Source organism: Rutilus rutilus (assembly GCF_951802725.1).
Source record: "Rutilus rutilus genome assembly, chromosome: 22".
Classification (NCBI taxonomy): Eukaryota; Metazoa; Chordata; class Actinopteri; order Cypriniformes; family Leuciscidae; genus Rutilus; species Rutilus rutilus.
The window spans coordinates 28142970-28157747 of NC_140227.1; the positions used below are offsets into that span (position 1 = coordinate 28142970).

At 36.8% G+C, this 14778-nt stretch overlaps 3 protein-coding genes across 6 annotated transcripts; 1 reads left to right on the forward strand and 2 right to left on the reverse strand.

Annotated features, from left to right (window-relative positions):
* Positions 1-245: 245 nt before the first annotated feature.
* LOC311282178 (uncharacterized protein) lies at positions 246-5482 on the reverse strand. Its single transcript, XM_084395814.1, has 4 exons — positions 5181-5482; positions 3472-3625; positions 2855-3056; positions 246-2772 (listed from the first exon to the last, which is right to left on the reverse strand). The coding sequence occupies exons 2-4, from the start codon at positions 3574-3576 to the stop codon at positions 1607-1609; spliced, it is 1473 nt and encodes a 490-aa protein (XP_084251940.1). The 5' UTR covers positions 3577-3625; positions 5181-5482; the 3' UTR covers positions 246-1606.
* An 854-nt stretch (positions 5483-6336) lies between these two features.
* On the reverse strand, positions 6337-9917 carry yod1 (YOD1 deubiquitinase). Of its 4 annotated transcripts, none has more exons than XM_084394775.1 (4): positions 9812-9906; positions 9235-9290; positions 8927-9151; positions 6337-8836 (listed from the first exon to the last, which is right to left on the reverse strand). In XM_084394775.1, the coding sequence occupies exons 3-4, from the start codon at positions 9132-9134 to the stop codon at positions 8139-8141; spliced, it is 906 nt and encodes a 301-aa protein (XP_084250901.1). In that variant the 5' UTR covers positions 9135-9151; positions 9235-9290; positions 9812-9906; the 3' UTR covers positions 6337-8138. The 4 variants fall into 4 exon arrangements, with proteins under 4 accessions (XP_084250901.1, XP_084250900.1, XP_084250902.1 ...); XM_084394774.1 differs by having other exon boundaries at positions 8927-9141; positions 9812-9839; XM_084394776.1 differs by lacking the exon at positions 9235-9290 and having other exon boundaries at positions 9812-9917.
* On the forward strand, positions 9861-14310 carry snrpe (small nuclear ribonucleoprotein polypeptide E). The gene is made up of 5 exons (XM_084394778.1): positions 9861-10465; positions 10764-10790; positions 11716-11778; positions 13904-13982; positions 14096-14310. The coding sequence occupies exons 1-5, from the start codon at positions 10412-10414 to the stop codon at positions 14149-14151; spliced, it is 279 nt and encodes a 92-aa protein (XP_084250904.1). The 5' UTR covers positions 9861-10411; the 3' UTR covers positions 14152-14310.
* The last annotated feature ends 468 nt before the right edge of the window (positions 14311-14778 follow it).

A 14778-nucleotide genomic window follows, 5' to 3' on the forward strand; every position in this document is an offset into this window, starting at 1 on the left:
TATTAACATAATTGCTTTACATATATGTAAATTAATCATTCGATCTGACCTTAAGTAGATGCAACCTTGATTAAAACACAGTAGTGATAGTGACCTGTGCCCAGCAGACAGTAATCACTGTAATTAAACCACTCAGTGAAAAGCACTATCAATCAGACTGAAGCCAAGCGGAGGACCATTTAATACACTAATAGGTTTTTCAACAGCCTACTCACAGAGTTCACAATGTACAAAACAATGTATTTAACAGTAGGGTTGTACTTTATTTTACAGTCCTGTTCCCCATGTACATATTATAGTAATTAATTACAATAACTAGGTTCTAACCCTGAACCTACTCCTAAACCTAACTGTATTTTCCATGTATTTTTATTGATCTATTTGCACTAGTATTGAACTAGTTATATTTTTCACCATGGTTTTGCTATCAACTCCAAGCATATCACCTGGAAAGGTTAAAATGGTTGGTTATGCAAAGCACATTGTTTGGATATGGATATAGTTTAGGCATAATATCTGCTATCTGATCATAGAGCACAGCAACCAGACACTGAAACCAAGTGAGACATTTTATGCTGAAATTATTGCTTTATTCTCATGTGTTCAGTGGTTAAACATTGTCATAATTTATTGCTGCTTTCCGTGTGCATTATGGTGTGTATTCGATTAGACAAGCACCCGTGAAAGGGCAACTGTTAACTGAGTCAATACAAACAGAAGGAACCATTCTCGGTGTAAGTCATGAACTAGGTCACATTCCGAGATAAAGAACTTTAATGACAGATGAATCTGAGAGGCCAGGTAACATGAACACCAGTCCGTTAATGCACTAATCCACCGAAGTGCTGTGTCAGATCTCACTGGCCGGCGTGTAAAATGAGGAGTTTGACTGATAGCTGATCTTTGGGAGACAGGGTTCCTCGTGTTCAAGAGTCTCTGGTGCAGGAGACATACTGCATTTTATTTGTAAAACAGGCTTATTCATACAGACAGATTTTCTGAAAGCATGCTTTCAATAGCAAGATCAAAGAGTAATTTAAGGCTTATCTACTTACAGTCAGTTCGAAATTAAATATACTTAAGTTCACCTGGGAAAATAAACATACATTGAAAACTATTGACAAAAGACAACGGACCTTTTTTGCCCACGAGATCTCAATGAAATTTCGCTAACGTGACCGCACCTTTCGTCATTATTTAGATTCAGTAAATAATCAACTAAAATTAATGCTAAAAGTGAAAAGTGCAAAAAAAAAGTGAACAGTGCAATTTCTGTGCCAATAGTGCCACCAAACGGAATTGCAAAAATAAGGACCGTTTTTCCATCAAATGCCGAAACTCGCGACATCGGTTGAGCTGATGCTGCTATTTTGGTCGGGATGTTCAAACAATGTTTTAAAAGCACCTGTCAAACATGAGATCGCTGCAATAGCAAACCACAATGATGCAATCAATTCCCAATAGACAAAATCAAGTCCCACCCAACATTTTTTCTTGTTTGAGAAGCCGTTTCACTCACAATAGACAAGAAAAGACAATCACAACTTCTGTTTCATGACCATTTCATGCTGTCTTTAAAAACCGGAGAGCATACAGACTACTAATCTCATTTTTTCAGTAATCCAAGCTTTCGTAATGCCTCTCTCCGATCCCTTCCGATGCTGGGAACCGGCACGTTTAGGCTTTTGGAATGAGATGATGATACGTGCAACGAATCTTTTCTGGGTGTCGATTCATTAGCATCTATTTGAGTGTCTTTAAGGTGGTTCTTTTGATCCTTAGAAACCTGATTTATGACTGTGATGTTAGAACCTGACAGTCCCATCCCAGGGAGTTTTAGTGTGGCAGATTTCCCAGTTGAAGTCATATCAGCATGTTGCGGAGGTGAAGAAGCTGTGGCAAGATCGCTCACGGACTTCTGGTGGAGAGGATTGCAACTTTGTATTGGCTGGTTTATTCGTCCTCCAGATCTTGCAGGGTTACTTGGATCAAGACGTTCACTTGTGGTCTGGTTTTGCTCCAAGTTTGCTGGGGATTGGGAATGCTTTAGTTGTTGACAGACTGGGTTCTGTGTGTCCTCCTTGAGGAGACCTAACTTGCTAAGAGCCTCCACTCTTACTTTCTCTGGGTTCATTAATTTATCTACTGTCAATACCCTTGAGCAAGGCATGGTTGAGTCAGTCTTAGTGTTGGAGGCTTCTTCCTGGTTCATTGGGACTTTGTGTGTGGTTTTCATTTTAGGTTTAGGGGCCACAGCTGGAGGAGTGGGCTTGGAGCCTCTACTTGTCACAGCCTGTGAGTTCTGGGTAAGAGTTTGGGATCCAGAGGTGTCTCCCACTAGATAGTTATTTGTAGAAACCTGCTGTCCATCGGTTTTGGCTTCAGTTCCATTAGTTTTCCGCATCGATGCACTCTTGCGCAGCTTCACCAGAGCCTCATACGAAAGGGGTCCTCTACGTGCCACATTCTCTGGCTGCTCATTATTCTGGGGTTCTTCCGCTGTATCTTTGCTGCCTTTGATTTTATACGGAGGTGGTATCACAGCCACACTGACCTCTGAGGGAACTCGTGGAGCTTCTTGATGGAGCTGGGCACTTCCAGAAGCCACTTTAGGTGCCGTCTTTTTCTGGGATGCAGCTAATCCAGGTCTGGTTTGAATTTGCGAGTTATGGCTCGCAAGGACAAATGGAGTAGGGACCATCAAATTCAGAATTTCATTTTGCACCAAGCTGCTAGATGACAATGGACCTTCATATTGGCTTTTGGGCACATCTACAATCAAGAAATGTATTTTAGTGTATTATCAGAAATAGTTAGGAGTTAGAAATGCTAAAAGAGCTACTGTATAATGCACCTTGACTAGGGACCTTGTTGAGTCCTATTGACGCAGAGAGGTGGGCCGTTTTGTTAGCCACGTTTCCTCGAGCTGGCAGCTGCTCACACTCGTCATTGGACAGGCCGCTGTCATCCTCCGTATCCAGTGACTGAATGGTCTCCTCTAGGTACATGAGACAAGCCTTCTCCTCAGCAGAGAGATACTCCAGACTTTCATCACTCTGAAACAAAAATTGCTCACATGAAAGGTCATAATATGTGTGATGAGTTTAATATGTGATGAGTAAAAGGATAGTTCACCCAAAATGGAAATGTTCATTTATTCACTGTCATGCCATCCCAAACCTGTATTTCATCTGTGAGGGGATGTGACTGTTTTTGTCTAAACAATGAAAGTCATTGGTGTCCAACATAACATTGAACCCCTTTGACTTTCATTGCATGGACAGAAAAAACCTCCCCAGTTTGTAAAAAATATATTCTTTTGTGTTCCCCAGTACATTTTCATTTTTGGGTCAACTATCACTTTAGCAATGTTTCATCCACAACTTCTAGATATATACGCATCAAGACAATGTATCTTATAACTATATATACAGTATGTCTTCAAATTAATAAAATAAAAGTATGTCTTACAAAGCATGAGTTGAAGCTGACCACGCTGTCACAGCTGCCATTACTGTCAATCTCGCCCACTGCGTCAAGGACATTGCCATCTTGCGACATGTCACGTATTGGCATTGCAAATTATGAAAAGTTCTTTAAAAGTGTTGATGAAACTGCATTGCACCTAAAAATAGAATTTAAAAAAATGCTAATTTAGTGTCTGGATATGCATCCTTTGGAAAAGTTTGGTAGAGCAATTGTAGAACAATCAATTAAAAACACTCATATACCAAAAAGGTCATGAATTTAAAAGAGCCAGCAGCAATTATTTCTGTGTACAGTATATTAAATGATCAGATGATGTTGAATGAGATTATAGCAGACGATACACTGAGCTTCTTTAGTTGGATCAAGTCCGGCATGAATGGAAGACAATGAATCATCGGTTTGTTTAAAGATAAAGATAAAAAAGAAATTCATCTCATCATGTTTAATTCTTTAACATTTAGTAGAAATGGTTTCATTTATTCCAGCTTATAAAAAAAGATCAGAAAGAACTATGTCGATACACTTTACTTTATTAGTTGTTACGTAAAACTGTTGTAAATGTGAATATGACGTGGATGATAAAGCATTTTTTTTATGATATGAATATATCATATATTGTGTGATATCATGCAAAATGAAAAGCAAACAGGTTTTCTTTGTGGATAGAAGAAAGAGGCAGTTGCAGTTAGATGAAGAATAAAGCTATCATCAGTATTGTAGGACATACTTGTTTTCAGATCCCACAAATTAACATTATATTTAAGAGCTGTAATAATTTAACTGTAATCAGTGAACCATATCTCAATGGCTGTAAAAGCAAGGTCCATTTTTACCGACATAATAAACCCACTAACCTTTTTCTAATGTGGTTGTTAATCGGATGCTCGGTTCTTTTTGTAATTGTAACACAAATATGCACTTTGACACACCATAATGTCTTTTATGTAGCTCTAGAAAATTCATATCTATGATCATAACACTAATAAATTTCATGACTTTATTATGCATACAGGGTATATGACCTGTATTACACGATACAGCACACAATGTTATCTGGTCTAAGGGTGTGTGAAAGTCTCACTGTAAGAGACTACACAAGAAATAAATTCACAGTGTTTTAACACTTGGGTAAGAAAAGAAAAAAAACACTTGGGTAAGACATTATACAAAAAAATGTAAATTCTATCATCATTTACTCACCCTTATGCTGTTCCTAAACCTGTATGAGTTTCTGTCTTCAACTGAACACAAAAGAAGATATTTTGAAGAATGTCGGTAACCAAACAGTTGATGGACCCCATTGACTTCCATAGAATTTGCTTTAACCTACTATGGGTTCCATCAACTGTCTGGTTACCGACATTCTTCAAAATATATTTTGTGTTCAGCAGAAGAAAGAAATTCACACAGGTTTGAAACAGCTTGAGTGTGAGTAAATGATGACAGAATTACATTTTTTGTGTGAACTATCCCTTTAAGTAAATAATCAATATTGCTGAACAACTTGAAATTAAATTCTATTTTAACGAATACATTTCAGTACATTATTTTACAATTGCAAAATTAATTTATATTCTTCTCTGCTTAAAATTCCTTATTTGCCAACCCCTTTAATTAAAATCTTAAGAATAGGCTACTCATACACAGAAATAAATATATGAAGCCTGAAACACTGCTTAATAAAAGCTTACCTTTAGTGCAGAAACGAGTTAGATAGCAGCTCAGCAGGTTCACGTGCTTCTACAGTGTCAGTGTCAGGTACTGTACGTACGTCAGAACTGTACATAGGGAAATATTCGACCAATCATTTTCGTTTTCTCCTGCAGCAGCCAATTAGAGAACAGGACGTTGAGCATAGACAATACAACGAACGTTCGTTTCAAAATCAAAATCTTTACATACGGCGGGGGAAAAAAAAGATGCGTCAATACACACTTATTTACATACGACTTCTGCACACGTCTGTAATGACAAACACATGATGACTGAAAGTGTCGAGAGGATCACCTGCAAATCCTAGTTAATCGCGTTATTAGGGGTTTCTTAAAATAACATTAATTTAATCCCCGTCAACTGGAACTGATTTGATCCTGTTTCACTGACTGAGAGTCATTATGTTTTCACACCATCTATATACAGACTATTGAGAGGTTTTAACATTTATTTCTTTATCTATTTTTATGCTCCTGGTCCAATCATAACTAGTTATTAGATACTAATACTTATTCCAGTAGTGACTAAAATGTATTAAATGACTCACCATTTACTCAGTAAGGAATAATTACTACCTAACTAATGAGATACAGGATCACGGTCACCTATAGTTAAGAGTGTATGGCAAGCCGTTTTAGCCTAAAATGTTCTCGTCGTAATTGCATTTTTACTAGTAAGAATTAAATTAAAGAGCTCTACAATTCAATTCTTACTAGTAACAATTTGTAGAGCTCTCTAATCATTTCTAGTTATATAAAATACTAGTTTAAGGAATGTTAAAAGGCATATGCAAACCAGATTTTTACATTTCTAAAGAATATCGAGTGGTATAAAACTTGGCGCCATAATGCAGTAGGTTGGCTGACCACAATGGTTGGTTAACAAGGCGATGCGACTGTTTAATTTACATGTTACTAGGTGGTTGTGAGGCCATTCAAGACCTTATGAGGTCAACATTGGGTTTCCTGTTTCAATAGGAATTATGAATTGCTTGGCAAAATAAAAAAATTACGGTTAGGTTTGTACAAATCAGTGTTGGGCAATTGTAGCCTATTAGTGAGACTTTCCTTAGTAAACACCACTAATTAATTAAGATTTAGGCACAAAAAACATACAGCTGACAACCACACAATATTTATATAGATCAATTCAAGTTTATTTATCATTAACCCAGTATAACCAGTGATTTTGTAGCAATGAGTGTTGGACATGCAGTTTCTCACTCAAAGTTACCTTAGAGTAGGTAAAACACTGATCACGGCCATTTAGAAAAACCACTGCAAAATAAAAAAGTCCTTTGGCCTTACAATGGCACCATTTCTTCTTCAAAAAAAAGGCTGCAAACAAGTAAACAACAGTGTGAGTAGTACCTGACTGAAAAATACTGAGAAGGTACATCGTCATCAGGCCTTACAAGATGTCTTCTCTCTAAAGTTCATCAACACTCTCTAATATTAAGATGCTTTGCTACACTAAACGTGTTTCTAAACCTCTGATATCATCCCTGCGAGAGGGAAAAAGTTCAATATTTCTCAACTTAAAATGCAAAACGAAAGTCACTACAATCACTCAATTCAAACAATATGTCAAGTCACTTGAGAGAGAATAAACACATTTGCATAAAACTATCTTGTGTGGTCATTTCAAGAAATTACACAAGTGCCCAAAATCTACAGATTCACAAAATAGTTCAGTAAAATCCACTCTTTCCAGCTAACTAGCTTACTCAAAATGTGTAAAACCATACTGAGGATTCAGGAACACAGTTGATCTGTGACTATTTCAAGTAACAGGTACAATGGAGCCAGTGAACATAAGACTTAATGTAGTGCCATCGATTGTTCAGAAGCTGTGCGTATGACCTTAAAAAGACAGATAATATAAATACAGTAATGCCATGTTTAAATCATCATGAAAGGCATATCTTTAGCTGTGTTCCATAGTTTTGAAATACTATCCAGAAGCACTTTATGTCTGGATTCATTAGTTAAAAAAGGAACAATTATTATGCCTTATACAATAATAACCCATTAAAAGTTTCATTAGTTGTTAGATACTACTAAGAGTTTAGCTAGCATTGTCAAACGGTTGTTACTCACACATCTCTTCAGGACATCTTTGAGCTGCAGACAACAGAAAAGCGTTAACATGAGGTCATGGGTGAATCTCACGAAAACATGTCTAGGTCACATTTGACACCAAAATTAAAAGAAGTAGTTATGTTTAGTTATATTTACCATAAAGAAAACGTTTTTTCTGACCATTAAAAAAAATGATTGCATTATTTTCATGACATTTTCCCATTAAACGTAATACAATCATTTTAAGTGTACATTTAAAAATTACTGTAATAAAATAAATGTAATCAGCAAAGCAGTACAATCAATACTATGATATATAAATAATTTAAAATATAAATAATATCAAATTAGAATTTAGTGGGGTTAATGTACCTAGCTGTCATAAAAATTAAATCCCAATGCAATTTTTTTTGTGAATGGTGTCATAAGATATATTTGTGTGTGTGTATATATATATATATATATACACAATAAAAAGAAATATGACCTGGATGTGTTTCGCGAGATTCACACTAATACTAGTATTATAATCATTGTAAATCAGTTTAATCAGTGGAGAATCCCTGTAAAATTTGGTTTGAAGAGACGCTTTGTCATCATATCAGGCAACAGACTCAAAAGCACGAGCACAATTTAACACTTCAACCTCAAGAGTAAACCAAAGTTGAAAGAATACTGAATTCTCAGGATCAAAACTCGTCACATAAAAGTCTCTTGAAGCCGCTTAGACAATGTGAGGTAGAGGACTGAACCAAGCTGGAACAGGCAGCAGTGAAAGAGCGGGTACCATGTCAGGTGGCGTGGCAGTGACGCGGCCAAGGTGGGGGTGATTTCAAGGATGGAGCGAAGACAGCGTCACACCTCCCCAAAGTTGGTGTGCCCGGTCTCCTTCGCATGCTCCCTTGCTTCTTTCTGCCCCACCAGGCCAGTCTGGCACACCATGCAGCGCAGAGCGAAGCGGTTGACGTCCGTGAACTGACGTTTCCTCCGCGCCTCGTCCGCGAGCTCCAGCGCCTGGGCCAAAATGATGTCGTCGGTGGTGGAGAACACAGTCTGTGCGGGAACATCTGAACTGGGCATCACCTTTTGGAGCGGGTCATAATGAATACCATCGTAAATAAGCAGCACTCGTTTGGTGTAACCCACATCCTCGCCGAAGCGGTCGACGCGCACAGTCTGAGTGTCGACGACGCAAATCTCACACTGGAAGAACTTAGAGAGGATTGAAACCTCAATGGCGCCTCCCCACGTGTCATCTCGACGGATCCAGGCACAATAGTCCTCGTTAGTCTTGCCCAATACCGCCTCCGAGTACGCAGTGGGGTCACTGGCTACTATTTGTGCGATGAGCCCACGCATTTCCGGCGCACAGGCTGGGTCGTACACACCCCCTTCCATTACGAAGTGCACACTGGTAAACAGACAAGAGTTGTCGGCAGGGACGACGCGGCGCTCTAGAACAGGAGCCAGGTCAAAACTGGGCCCTTTGGTCACAGCGGCTTGCACTTGGGGTTTGGGTTTGTTCTTCTCCTCCTCTACAATCAACGTGTCTCCTGGAACAGTAAACATATCAATGACCAACACTGGAAACTCAGCATGAACAAATGTGCATGATGGGATTTATAAACAAGGACGAGTCAAACCTGATTTGATAGGGTAGTCTTTGAGGTGGGCTTCCCCATCGCGTAGATCCAGACTGGACGGTGGATAGCCTACCATGATCTTCTGTACATCACATGGTATTCCTGTTAGCTCCTCAATCTTATCTTTAAGCTCCTGAACGCAAGATTGGTGTGTAAGGCCCTGCATCAGATGGGTCCCGTTTTTGGCTTTGCACCGCAGACGTAGCATCCTGTACCTATTCAGTTCTGAACACAGAACAGTTTCATGAACCAAAATTATATGAAGTTAATAATAATAATAATAATATATGAAGCCTAATAATACTGACCATATGCAACAATAATTATCAGGGGGAAAAAAGCACACAATTATCCAGTTTATTTTCTGAAAAATATTCAAACAGAGCAACTGCTAAATATATGGATAAATCATCTGTGTAAAGCAATGTTTTTTTTTAAAATGATTTATACAGTTCATGAATACATAATACATGTATACATACAATCCATGACCTCTAGTGATATTGGAATATATTTTTAATGCTTTTAATATATTTTTCATTCATTCATGTAACGTTATGTATACTTGAGTTACTTAAACAAAAACAAAAGAATAAAAACAATATATATAATTACTAATTTAAAGCTTTGTGACCTTTTTTTACCTTAGCAAATGTATAGGGAGTTTTAAAAATATAAATGTCAATGTTTACAACAATCTAAGCTAGGCTAATTGTTAGCCAGGCTACAGATACCGTTACAAAACCTTAGCTGATATAACTTATAAGGAAATCACCTTTAATTTCACTATAACAAGAATTCTTTCACTATAAATATGTACTCTAAATATAAATAGGAAAATGGTCTTAAATAGAAAAGTCACGGGTGGCTCGATGCAAAACTCACCATTCACCACTGAGCGCCTTTTAAAACAACAACAATTGACACAGTGACCGAGCGGAAATACGTGTAAAACGTCACATAACTCTGTATACTACGTCCTGAAAACGACACAAAATGCATACGTCAAAATGTATATATATATTTTTAACTGTTAACATTACATTTCAAGCAGTATCAACAGAGTATTGATATATTACGATGTTACATGAAATAGTTGTACTTTAGTTCATGTAAAAATGTATATGTCGCAACGTAGAGACATTTAAAATGAAGCATTGAAAGCAAAAGCGGATTTAAAATGGTGAAAATCGTTTATTATTGCACAACCGGTTATATTTGTGTGTATGTGTTTTTTAAATCATTATTATTGTAATGTATTTGAATGATAGATTTGAACCCACCTGTCTGTAATGTCTCTCCCGGCCACGAGCAGCGTTACATATAATCAACGACTCATTTTGTATGCGTCATTCCGTTTCCGGAAGTGCGCCGCCATTGAAACACCAGCAACCAACGTGAGATTTTCGTTGCCGCGCCAAAAAACATTACATTAATTGTACATTGATTACCTTTTCTAATTATATCTGAATATTATTGGGAAGAATGGCGTACAGAGGACAAGGACAGAAGGTTCAGAAGGTTATGGTGCAGCCCATTGTATCCTTTCTTTCAGACCGCACAACTGCATCGGCTTCTTTCCTTTGTATTGATATATTTTTATTTAATAATATTGATAATTTTATATTGAATTAAGTATTATATAACTATATCTGGCTTTAAGAATGCAGAATATTTGATCAATATATGAGATGTTTGCATTAGTTTTGTGTTGGTCCTGTGTTGATCGGCTACAAATGAATGAATGAATGCTTATAAAATTATTAGATTCATATTTTGGATGACAGTATAATGTTAGTACGTTAATATTTAGTTATTTCCTTAATGGCACCATCAGAACCTCATTTTCAGGTATCTACAGAATGTAAGTTCAAATTTAATTTTACCTTTCCCTATGTACTTTTAAAATCTCTCTCTCCCTCTCTCAATATATATATATATATATATATATATATATATATATATATATATATATATATATATATATATATATATATATATATATATATGGGTCATTGACGAATAAGGTTTTTAAAAGTGTAAAAAAATAGAATGGAGATATAACTATATTTGAAACCATTTTTTAGTTTACCTAGGTGTTAACAATAAGATTTTGTGGTTTGTACAATCAATTAACACTGTTTTTTTTTTTTTTTTTTTTTTTACAAGATGGAAAAGATTTGTCACCAAAAAAGTCATCCGGTTTAACCACTGATTTGAAAGTTAAAAACTGATTTGACATTGATGTTGAGAGAGTCTATAGTGTGTATCACAGAAGAAATATTAAATAAAATTATCACTGATCTCATAAATGTAATCATTTATTGGACTACTCTAAACACTCCAACATATTCAAGTAAAACATTGCACAGGGAAAGGAGAAAAGGGGAAATGTAAAAAAAAAAGAGCCTTATCTGCTTTATATTTGTATTATTGTAGTTCCTTTAGTTATTAAAAGCAATATTATTCCATTTAAATATTTACTATTTCGGTTTTACCGAATGACCTTTTGACACTTCAAAATCTTTAAAATACCTTTATATGTAGTAAAATATAATATAGTGTCTTTCAATACAGAAACTTGTTTACGCCACATAATTATAAAATAATAAAGGTAATTGTGAGTTTTTTTTCCTTTGCAATTCTGAATTGCGAGATAAAAAAATCGCAAATTAATTTTTTTGTTGTGTGGCATAAACAAGCTTCCATATGGAAGACATTTTACCACATGATACTCCAGGAAGACCAAATGTAAATGAGTTACTAATAGGTTTTCCCTTTCCCTGCAGCGTTCTCGAATCCAGGTATGGCTCTACGAACAGGTCAACATGCGGATAGAGGGTTGCATCATTGTGAGTAAAAACAACACGTCTCAAATTTACTTTTAAAGGGACAGTTCGCCCCCAAAAATGAAAATTCTGTCATTACCATGGCTTACTCACCCTACACAAATGAAGATCTTTTCAATGTAATCTGAGAGTTTTGAAGCACTTCAAAAAGTTTTTGGCTACAAGTGAAGGCTGCATACATTCTTGAGAGCCTCAGAAACACAAACATTGATCTAATTTAAAGTATAACGTACCCATCATCAAATAGGCTCCTATTATTATGTAGCAAAAATCCAAACACCAGCCCTTGCAGAAATTTAAAAGTTTCATACGTTTCTTCTGTAAAAGTGCAGATAATGTCCTGAAGAACATCACACAATAATAATTCAAATCAATTACAAGTTTGAAATGTAAAAAAAACGAACAATAATACTGATGAGAAAATACTACAACTACGAATTCTAATGCTAATAACAATATAAACCGCACTAAGGATTGATGAGCTGCTGGGTTCATGAATATTAATCACGTCTGCATTTGAGCATTAGCTTCTTCTTGCTCAAAGGCTGAATAATTCCACATGAACTATTAGTTTTAGAGGAAAATACATCAAATAATATCGTGTACATGTAGCACGTCAATTCTGCTCGGTAAGTAAGACTCTCTCGCTCTCTCTTCGAGTGTGTGAGAAACACAGCAAAGCGACGGCGAGCCGGGCGCCTCACACTAGTGTTTACTGTGCGTCAAATACACTGTGCATTCGTTGAGATGAACTGTAATAGTGCGCTTTATGGCTCGCTTGACGGAGAGCGAACCCTCAAGCGCTCAGGCAGTGTTCGGTGAGACGGGCGAGAGAAAATATATATGTGTGTGCCAGTACCAGATTGTAGAGGTAGTTCCTCGTTTAGTGATAAACTCCGCCTCAGATGAGCTGCGAATGGGTCCCATCATCAACTAGGCTTTATCGTTATTATTGTGAGTTGATGAATGTTTATATGTGAATAAAAGCCTAAATTAAAGGACAAGTTCGGTATTTTACACTTAAAGCCCTGTTTTCAGATCGTTTCTGATGAAATAGAACGGTTAAGATTAAAATTTGGACACATGCTGCTGGCCCGAGAATTTTAGGTTTATTTCGCTTTCCCCAAAACCTCTAGAATGGTGCATAGGTGCACTCGAACATATCTTGCCTAAAACGCATTAAACTTTCGTTTACAAAGAGATGAAACTCACCGAGTGGTCAGGGGTGTTCACTGATATGCTCACACAAAAATCGCTGCAAAAGATGCTTTCCAACAGGTGTTTTACCATTCGTTGTAAAACTGTGGATCTATTTTTCCAAACGTCTCACACCCGTAGATTCTTCCGTTGAGAGCTTGAATAAAAGACACTCCAGCCCAGTTGGTGGCGATAATGCACCTTTGCCAATTGCAAGCAAACCACTGGCATTTCATTGAATACACAGAAGAAGCAGAAGAAGAAGCGGCGGAGTAATACCGTACCTCACACAGCTCGTCCAATACCAGTCAATGGAGTTGGACAAAAACTACGATAAAACCTGTTGGAAAGCATCTTTTGCAGCGATTTTTGTGTGAGCATATCAGTGAACACCCCTGACCACTCGGTGAGTTTCATCTCTTTGTAAACGAAAGTTTAATGCGTTTTAGGAAGGATATGTTCGAGTGCACCTATGCAGCCATTCTGTAGGTGGGGGGGAAAGCGAAATAAACCTAAAATTCTCGGGACAGCAGCATGTGTCAATTTTTATCTTAACCGTTCTATTTCATCAGAAACGATCTGTAAACAGGGCTTTAAGTGTAAAATACCGAACTTGTCCTTTAAATCTGTTCATCATATAAGACAATCGAGTCTCTTCAGAAAGTTTGGACTAAACCGCTCTATCCAGGTGTCAATGGAGGGACAGAAAGCTCTCAGATTTCATCAAAAAGATCTTTATTTGTGTTCCGAAGATGAACGAAAGTCTTACGGGTTTGGAACGACATGAAGGCGAACTATCCCTTTTAACACACCTTCGTTCTCTCCACTCAGCTCATTTTAATCTGTTACAGACGAACTTGTGAAACTATATCTCGCAGGTATGGTCTATGTAAATAAAAGAACTCTTAGATGTTTTCTTTTATGTTTCAAGGGATTCGATGAGTACATGAACTTGGTTTTGGATGATGCAGAGGAGGTTCACATGAAGACCAAGAACAGGAAGCCCCTGGGTAAGTGTGAATTTTGCGACGGTGGCGAGTTGTGCTTTTCAGAGAAATAAAGTTTGCTTGAAGTAAAAAAAAAAAGATACGATTTGAAAGAAGTATTTTTCTCTCTCCAATAGGACGGGTTATGTTGAAAGGAGACAACATCACATTGCTGCAGAGTGTGGCCATTTGATCGTCTGTTAGGAGTTCATCTGGATATCACTTGTTTGCTGTTAGATTGTTGGTTTTACTTTGTTTTCATTTGTCAATATTTGGATTGTTGACCCATGCTTAAAATTGTGGAAATATTTGTTTTTCTAATTTTCCCAAAATAAACCTTTTCTTTTCTCTATTGCAGACTACTTTTTTATGAAGCGTGGGCTAAGAGTTGAAATTAAAATATATTTATAATATTGAGGTTTGGTCTACCAAAATTCTCATAATATGCTCTTTTGACCATTAGCATATGTTCATCAGGTTGAAAATGATTCCTTTCAAAAGTTTGGGGTTGGTAAGAATTATATATTTTTTAAAGTCTCTTATGCTCACCAAGGCTGTATTGATTTTTTTTTTTTTTTTTTTTTTTTTACTGTGATGGCAAAGCTGATTTTTCAGCATCATTACTCCAGTCTTCAGTGTCACATTTGATGAATAAAGTTAAAAACAACAGCATTTATTTTAAATAGAAAAGTTTTGTAACACAAACATCACTGTTTTTCAGTTTAATTTTTTTTTTAACATCTGACCCCAGACCTTTGAACTGTTGTGTTTTTCTGCACTCAAGCAGGACTGCTCATGGACATGGTTCTATGTTGCTTAT

What these genes read in the sequence shown, in the direction of transcription:
- LOC311282178 (XM_084395814.1), bottom strand. Translation starts at nt 3,576, where the DNA reads ATGCCAATACGTGACATGTCGCAAGATGGCAATGTCCTTGACGCAGTG. An exon ending in TCAGCTTCAACTCATGCTTT is followed by an intron (nt 3,057 to 3,471) that starts GTAAGACATACT and finishes TTTTTGTTTCAG; the next exon opens with AGTGATGAAAGTCTGGAGTA. An exon ending in CAACAAGGTCCCTAGTCAAG is followed by an intron (nt 2,773 to 2,854) that starts GTGCATTATACA and finishes TCTTGATTGTAG; the next exon opens with ATGTGCCCAAAAGCCAATAT.
- yod1 (XM_084394774.1), bottom strand. An exon ending in GATAATTATTGTTGCATATG is followed by an intron (nt 9,142 to 9,234) that starts GTCAGTATTATT and finishes AGAACTGAATAG; the next exon opens with GTACAGGATGCTACGTCTGC. An exon ending in AGACTACCCTATCAAATCAG is followed by an intron (nt 8,837 to 8,926) that starts GTTTGACTCGTC and finishes TTACTGTTCCAG; the next exon opens with GAGACACGTTGATTGTAGAG.
- snrpe (XM_084394778.1), top strand. Translation starts at nt 10,412, where the DNA reads ATGGCGTACAGAGGACAAGGACAGAAGGTTCAGAAGGTTATGGTGCAG. An exon ending in TTTTCAGGTATCTACAGAAT is followed by an intron (nt 10,791 to 11,715) that starts GTAAGTTCAAAT and finishes CTTTCCCTGCAG; the next exon opens with CGTTCTCGAATCCAGGTATG. An exon ending in GGATAGAGGGTTGCATCATT is followed by an intron (nt 11,779 to 13,903) that starts GTGAGTAAAAAC and finishes TTATGTTTCAAG; the next exon opens with GGATTCGATGAGTACATGAA.